Genomic DNA, 8,153 nt, shown 5'->3' on the forward strand with positions numbered 1-8,153 from the left:
GTGTTGTGGCCTTTTGTCCTGTGAAAGTCACAGTATTTGCTCCGATCAGCATTGTGACGATGTCGGATTATTGGAGCCTTTGGCCATGGGAGCTCCTCAGTGGCGAATATCTCGGTGACGCTTTTGGTGAGTGGCGTCCATCTGGAGTTCTGGTTCGACTGTACGTTATCCCTTCCGCCTAACCGATGTTGCAAGCCGGATGAGGTGTCAAAGTTTACCCTTGACTGCCAAATGCCTAGCTTCCGCTTTTTGTTTAGTCGGGCAGTAAGGACGTTGTCTTCTCTTGTTTTCTGGGTGTAGAGGTTTGTGCTCTGGGGGAGATCTCTACCCAGTTGCTTCTCCGTTTCCGCAAAGCGTTTAGCTGGTGTCATGATGGCATCCCATGTGGATGGCATGCCATCTTTACCCGTTAAGGTGCGGATGAGCTCTGGGTCGTTTGCGCCCTGGATGAAAGCAGCGCGAATAAGATCTTCGCTAATATTACCCAGACTTAGCTTCTTTGAGTTGAAGCGAGTGATGAAGTCTGGCAAAGATTCATCTTCCTCTCGAATGCATTTGAGGATTGTCCATTGCTCTTCGGTATACTTTCTTTGTTGGCTGAAGTGTTGGCTAAATTTTTGCTGGAAGTCTTCCCAATCGTAGATGTGGTGGACCGGTAGACGATCGAACCACGCTCTAGCTGCCCCAACAAGCGTCATTTGGAACATGTAACACCACGTAGGTTCCGTCCAACTACTGACGGTTGCCCCCGCTATGAACCTGTTCAAATGATCGTCTGGATCAGATATACCATCGTAAGTGCCGATGTTGGACATCTGTTTGGCACTTTTCGGGACGATTGCTTCCGCAATGTCCCTTGCAAATTTGGACGTTCCCGCCTTTGCAGCAGTTGGTGTAAATGTTTTGGAGAAGTCACGTGGGTTTTCACCTGCGTTTTTTGGTTTGAAGGTTTCTCCAAAACGCCTTCTCGGTTGGGAGTCTGTTTCCTTACGCTTCCCTTTCGCCCTATGACGAGGGTTTGCGTCACTATCGGATTCCTCCGAATCATTGTCCCAGTACTCTCCGAATTCCTCAGGCTGTTGGAGTGAACGTAAGCGTTCATCCAACTCGGCTTGGAATTCTTTTTGACGTGCTTCCGCCCACGCTTTAACTTCATCGAGTGTTTGGCGGGGGAGCCTCGTTCGTTGTCTCTCTAACTGGGTATCGGTGAATCCCTGTGAGCGATTATTTACTGCACTTGCCCCAGCTTGGGTAACTGGGGTAGTGTTCGTAAAATTTACTGCACTTGCCCCGGCTTGGGTAACCGGGGTAGTGTTCGTAAAAACTGTGTAGTCGCCGGTATTCCCCTGAGTAGCTGGGGTTGTGGTTACCGGAGTTTCTTTAACCATCTTTCCAGAAGTTTGAAAAAACTGAAAAGAAATGAAGTTCTAGCTTTTATGCACGGATGGCGCCAATGAAGAAACACTAAGTTACCCCGGGCAGATTACGGATAATCTGGGGGTTAAATAGATGTTTCCTACGAGGGGTTAGATCCGGCAAAGATGGTTCTGATAACCTGCAAAACAGACACCGTGAGCTCGTCACTGAGAAGGGGGGGTACCTCCTTGTGACCACCCTCCGGCGTGAGAATCAGACTAGATTGCTCTTGAATATAAATGTATATTAAGAGATTGCTAGAGCAGATATCAGGTATAAGATGTAAGATACAAGATAAGATCAGATGATCATACCATTTGGGGTATTTATAGCCGAAGCTAGGTTTTCAAGAGGGTATAGCCGGCTGAATAGTATTCATGTTCTACCAACTGTGGCCTACGCACGTGCCATGCTGGCAGTTGGTGGGTAGGCAGCGGCTGACAGTGACCAGGCCTGCTGTGTACTATTCCTTTTCCACCAACTGCAGGCTATGCACGTGGTATGACAGGAGTTGGTGAGTAGGTAGCGGCTAATAGTGACATACAGTACAAGAGCATGCTGCTCGCCATACTGTTGTCAATGGGCTGTCGTATCTCTGGTCAGATCTTTTGCCCATACCTCGTCAGGTACAGTACAAAAGATCTTCCAGTATCGTACGGACTGGCTCATTTGGGCGGGAGTATTCCCCCTCCCGCCTTTGTGCGGGATTGTTCCCGGCTTTGCTCATTCCTTCAGGTGACTACTGAATTATTGAGAGCTAAGTGCCTTGTGCGTGTAGCCTTGCTGCGCGGGTGGCCTTCCCTGATGGCTTGTATCCGCAGCTGCGGGAACAGGCAGAGTACACCATTGGGAGGCATTTCCTGCGGGAACAGCTTGCGTACTGCGCGTAAGGACGTCACGTCTCTGAGCATGGTGGGTCCTGCGGATCCAGTTGGTTTCTGCGCAGACGTCTCTCTTCAAGGTGAGTCCTGTGGGTTTAACTGGGCTCTGCTGGGACCTACCTCTTCAGTTATCGACTTGTTATTTTGTCAAAGTAAACATTCAAGTAGCTCACTAATTCTTGAGTGGTTCTAGCTTGCACGACTTTGTTCCCTAGTGGGTCCAGCACAAGGTCAAACCAGGCAGGCGGGTGTGCAAACCATGACACATACTTGGTCAGCAAACCTAAACCATGGGCTGGTAAATGAAGGTGGTTCGTTGGTTTGGACTTTCTGGCCGGACCAATTCAATCACCGGTGTATTCAATATTGAAATTGTAACATGGAGGCCATACCACATTGTCAACAATAAAGATAAACTCCATTTTTGGAAAGCTACATCATGGAAAATGACCACCCATAAAATGCCCATACTCTGAGTTGTTATTTATTAAAAAATATATATACAATTTTATATATGTTTTTTAACCTCCATTTATATAACTAATAGTCAATTGTCCCATCTGATTATCTCTATTTCGCGAGTGTTTACGACTAAAATATTAAGCTATGTTGGGTTAACCAAAATATTAATTATTATTATATAAGAAAGAGTAAATAGGCTAAAGTGATAGTATAAATTTGATGCGGTGGTAGAAAACTTGGGTTTCTCAATAAAAACCCAAATTCAATCCTCACTTACAAGTTATAACACTTTAAGGGAACATGGGTAGCTCAGTGAAAAAAAACTATGACCTTTGTAATCTCTAATTCGATTCTGAGAACGTCAGGGTATAACCACCAGCGGGTCTTCGGGTAGGGGGGTTCCCCGACCCTGGAGATAACGTGTAGGCGCTTAAGGGTTCCGTACATCTGAGTTGGGCCAGCAGGCGGTGACCTTTTACCACTGGATAACCCCGTACAAAGTACCTAAGCATTATATATTTGTTGGTTGTTAAAAAAAATAGTCTAAATTTAGTCAAAATAAAAGTTATAATTTAAAATATTCATTTCAAATTTATTTAATGATTATTTAGGAGTTATCATTCCATCGTCAGGTATAAACATTCATTTGTATAAACAAATAGGATGCATTCTATAGTAAAACTGAAATGACAACATTCATTTGTATAAACAAATAGGATGCATTCTATAGTAAAACTGAAATGACATTTGTATGGGTGGACTTCACCATAGATATAATTTCTTTATACACTAGAATATAATTATATATATATATATATATATATATATATATATATATATATAATTAACAAACTGTGAAACAACAGTCCTATTTCAATTATTTTTATAATTTATATGAAAAACGTGATAATAATATCCATATAATTATAATACTAAATATTTAACACTTTCTTGATATTTATATATTTTTTTGAACCACTTTCTTGATATCTTTTATGCGTGAATATATTATATAGTTATTATTTACTTCTAGATAATCTCAAAACAAGTTGTTGACAAACTGAGTTGAGTTGCCATAAATGCACAAAACAGATGTCCCCATTCATACATCTTGTCACTCTTTTCCCACTTTAGGAAATTTTGTTTAATTATTATTTGGCAAATTCTAAAGGTACACCATGTACACCTATTAAGTAGGCATATTTGCACATCATTCAGCATACGTTTCGTATGCTCAGCATACGTTGCGTTTGCTGTAATACTTTGTCAGATATCATACGATTCGTATGTAATGTTATACGGTTCATATGGTTTTTGTATAAACAATACGAATAATATAAAAAGCATACGATTCATATGAACAACTTTTAAGTAAAATTAATAAACGTTTCGTATGTAATGTTATACGGTTCATATGGCTTTTGTATAAACAATACGAATAATATGAAAAAGCATACGATTCATATGAACAACTTTTAAGTAAAATTAATAAACGCTTCGTATAAAAAGGATACATTTCGTATAGCTTAAATACGAATCATCTAAAATGTATACCGTTCGTATTTGAATGTGTAACAAAATAAGTTTTACTTGTAACCATCTAAAACAAAGGCGTAAGCTTTGTCTCCAACAATAGTGATTGCATGTAAGCTTCTTGCACCAGGACATCCTTTTTGGTCAACTGCAAATAATAATATTTGCAGTTAGTAAATATGGTTTATTTGGTAAAATCAGAAATCATGAACCAGTGATCAATTTGACATAACTAACATCTAAAGATGAATAAACCGGACAATAATTACGGTTTAAATGAATTTGATAATGATTTAGCTTGAATTCAAGAACAGTAGAACACTAATTCAATGATCCCTTTAAATAATTACTTTCATGTTAATGAATTTTGCAGCCTGCTTCTACTGGAGAACAAAGTGTAATCTAACTAGGGCTGTAAATAAACCGAATGTTTGAAGAACTGTTTGGCGGGCCATTCGACCATGTCTGCTCTTTTAATATGACGAACACGAGCAAGGAATTTCGTTCCATTAACTAAATGAATGAACACGAACATAGGCCATGTTCATTCAATTGTGAAGACTTTGGGGCGGTTTTGGGTTTGACCTAAAAAAGACAAAACCATGAACATTTCTAAATACTAAACTCACATAGTTGTATAACAAATACATAAAAATAAAAGCATTAATATTCATCAAACCCCAACATAGTTTGAAAAGAAAATTACTGCTACATCCATCCAAATTACTAGAATTCACACATACAACAAAAAAAGATAACGTTTATGTGCGTCAACAATAAAAGATAAAACCATAATAGCTAAATTGTGCATTTATCATACTAGGCATCATCATAAACCATGATCCTCGTCACTACTATCACCAAAATCATCATCATCATCACCGTCACCTCTATTATCATCATCACCAACACCACTAGCATCATCATCACCTGCATCATCACTACCGTCATCACTAGCATTATCACCAACATCATGAAAGCCCGACTCCTCCTGCGCGGCGACTCCTTTGGCGGTGGCACATCATCAGTGGGACCGTCCCTGTCTCTAACCAACCACTCTATCATCCTCTCTATCCTTATCATACGCTGCTCCATGTTAATTAATCACATATCCTGATTCACCGTCCCGGCATTGCCATGCGACTGCCCCTCATCGACACGTGGCCCCTGAACAAGTACATAAACGTCAGGATGGCAATGTAAGTAGGGATGGCAGTGAAACTCGAACCCGATGGGAAAACCCGAAACCCGACAAATGGCAAACCGTACCTATTTGTCTTGTATGTTGCATCTACGAACAACACATGCGGGAATGCACACCAAATCGGGAACGATAATTCATGAACGATGAATAGCCCCTCCAACTTGTGAGTGGATTCATTTACCTCATGCTCTTGAAGGTAACCAGCATTATCCAAGAGTGTGAAAATAACTTGCATCGGAGACTTGTTACCGTGGAGGGATACTCGTTCCTTTGTTGTTCGTTGTATACGTTTTTTTGCCGTAGACACACAACGAGGGTCCTGCTTTCTTATTATTGATATAATGTTTTGGGGATCCACGTTCTGGTTTGTCAGATCCTTAACCAAAACTTTTTACGCAGGGTTCAACCTCTTTGCAAATTCATGACCTTTCATATATAGAGCAGGCGAATGATTATGTGTACCACACACAACTTTTAGTTTCCAACCATCTTCCTCTTTGTGGTACTTTGCAATCAACTGAAATGGACAGTTGATTTTCTTGGTACTACCAACGTGTCTGACAGTTGTCTTCCCCTTGTATACACCACCACGATCACATATAAGAAACAACCTGTTCTTGTCGCCAGCAACATTTGTCTTAGACCGTTGGGTAATTATCACGTAACCATTGTTAAGTCCGGTGTTGTACGCCCATTGCTTCAACTCATCGAAACACATAAACACCTAAAATAAGATTCATTTTTGTTAATAACATGATAACGTAATACAAACATGAATAGAAAACCTGTACCTGTTCGGTTGTGAAAAAATGACCAGATTCCACAAAAACGGTGGCGAAAGATTCATCGGATTCCACAAAACTTTCTTCAAAATTATGCATTTCATCAACGAAATTTATCAATGTAGTTGGAAAAATAAATTTAGGTTGGTAATATTTTTAACAACATTTGGAAGGGATGAAGGGGGAGAAAGAAGTGAGTAAAATATACACACACTTCATTGTTAGATGTATATCGTTCAAGAAGTAAGTTGGTAAAAAACCATATGAGATCACACAATTTATATGGTTGAGAGATTCCTTTTATTCATAATATTCGTCTTACAGTCTCACAATATGGTCAAAGAATCAATGAGGCCTAAATATATGTGAGAGATTGATGGATTAAATATGTTTCACGCTTCTTGCAAAAGTAATTGTACAATTTTAAAGATTCTTCGTCATACGTTTTGTATTATTTCCTATACATTTCTTATAGATTACTTCTCATGAGTTTTCAAACACCTACATGCATACGATTTATATCCTTTCATATTCGGTTCATATGTTTATGTTAGATTACATGCTTCGTATGAAATCTTATACGTCTCGTCTTCCATATATACGAACTGTATATAAAAGCATATGACTCGTATAGTTTCTGAAGCATATGACTCGTATAGTTTTTGAAGCATATGACTCGTATGGTTTTCCATATGACTCGTATGGCTTCCTTAATTTGACTAACTTAAGTTATTATTCTATACGTTGCGTATGAGGCCTATGATTAGATGGGGGAATGGTGTGACATCCGGCATTTTTAGGTTAACTCTGTTAACTAAACCCAGTTAAATCCTGTTGACTATGTCTATAAACTCAGTTAGTTCTGTTAACTATGAGTATGAACTCTTGTACATGTGATGTCATGTATGCGTATATTTAAGTCAACGTGTCATTGATGACTTAAACAAGGATAAGTGACTAATTGTAACTAGGATAATAAACTCGTCTTGCATGTTATAATAAACATGTCATATAACATGTATGATAAGTATAATGTGATTGTAAGTAAGCTAAATGATTAAATAGGTTATATTGTATGTCATGTAACATGTTTATTATTTAAATGGAACCTTAGGTTATGTTACATAGGAAATGTTTATTAAAATATGTAGCATGTCACACATGAGTTAATAAAAGATAACCTAAGTATTACTTTCATTAAATCAACAATGATGAGTTGTTAATAGGAAAATAGGTTACAAACTATTGATTAACAAGACTTTTCTCTTTCCCTTCTCTCTCCCTTTGGCCGTAGATCACACACACACACATACTCTCACTTTTTCTTGTAAACATTATCCTTCAAGTATCATCTTCAAAACAAACAAGAGTTGGTGATTTTGGTAAACAAGGGTTTAAGCATTTGATCAAGCAAAGTGAGTAGATTATTATGTTTATATGTTTCTTTTTCTTTTAATTCATATGAACCTTGTATCCAAATGGTTGGATCATGAAAGGGGATGATCAAAGTTTGACAAGTAAAAAGGATTTTTGTATGTGTCTTGATTAGTATTTTTGAGTCTTTTATGAATACATGTGTTTTTACTTTTCTTATGAAATCAAATGGATAAAAATAAGACATGAAATTTGATTGAGTAAGAATGATCCTTGATGATTTAGAATCATAAGGATGTAAAAGTTATGATTTGTAGTGGATTATGTTTGAATCTGTTTGCTGGCAGACTTGATGTTTCAGATTGTATGGTGAATAAATTGATGATATGTTTGAGTTTTTGATCGATTTTTGATTCTATGAACATGTACTTTGAATCTAGTTTTCAGAAAGTCCGAAATCTTAATTTTTGAACACTGTTTGAATACTTTTTATTAATTTAC

At 38.2% G+C, this 8,153-nt stretch overlaps 1 protein-coding gene across 1 annotated transcript; it reads right to left on the reverse strand.

Moving 5' to 3' along the window:
• Nucleotides 1–5,887: 5,887 nt before the first annotated feature.
• LOC143576907 (uncharacterized) lies at nt 5,888–6,377 on the reverse strand. The gene is made up of 2 exons (XM_077060892.1): nt 6,288–6,377; nt 5,888–6,220 (listed from the first exon to the last, which is right to left on the reverse strand). The coding sequence occupies exons 1-2, from the start codon at nt 6,375–6,377 to the stop codon at nt 5,888–5,890; spliced, it is 423 nt and encodes a 140-aa protein (XP_076917007.1).
• Between the last annotated feature and the right edge of the window lie 1,776 nt (nt 6,378–8,153).

This window comes from Bidens hawaiensis, unplaced genomic scaffold (assembly GCF_021521415.1).
Source record: "Bidens hawaiensis isolate Kalapana, Puna unplaced genomic scaffold, B.hawaiensis_p1.1 tig00028338_1, whole genome shotgun sequence".
NCBI lineage: Eukaryota > Viridiplantae > Streptophyta > Magnoliopsida > Asterales > Asteraceae > Bidens > Bidens hawaiensis.

What these genes read in the sequence shown, in the direction of transcription:
- LOC143576907 (XM_077060892.1), bottom strand. Translation starts at nt 6,377, where the DNA reads ATGCATAATTTTGAAGAAAGTTTTGTGGAATCCGATGAATCTTTCGCC. An exon ending in ATTTTTTCACAACCGAACAG is followed by an intron (nt 6,221 to 6,287) that starts GTACAGGTTTTC and finishes ATCTTATTTTAG; the next exon opens with GTGTTTATGTGTTTCGATGA.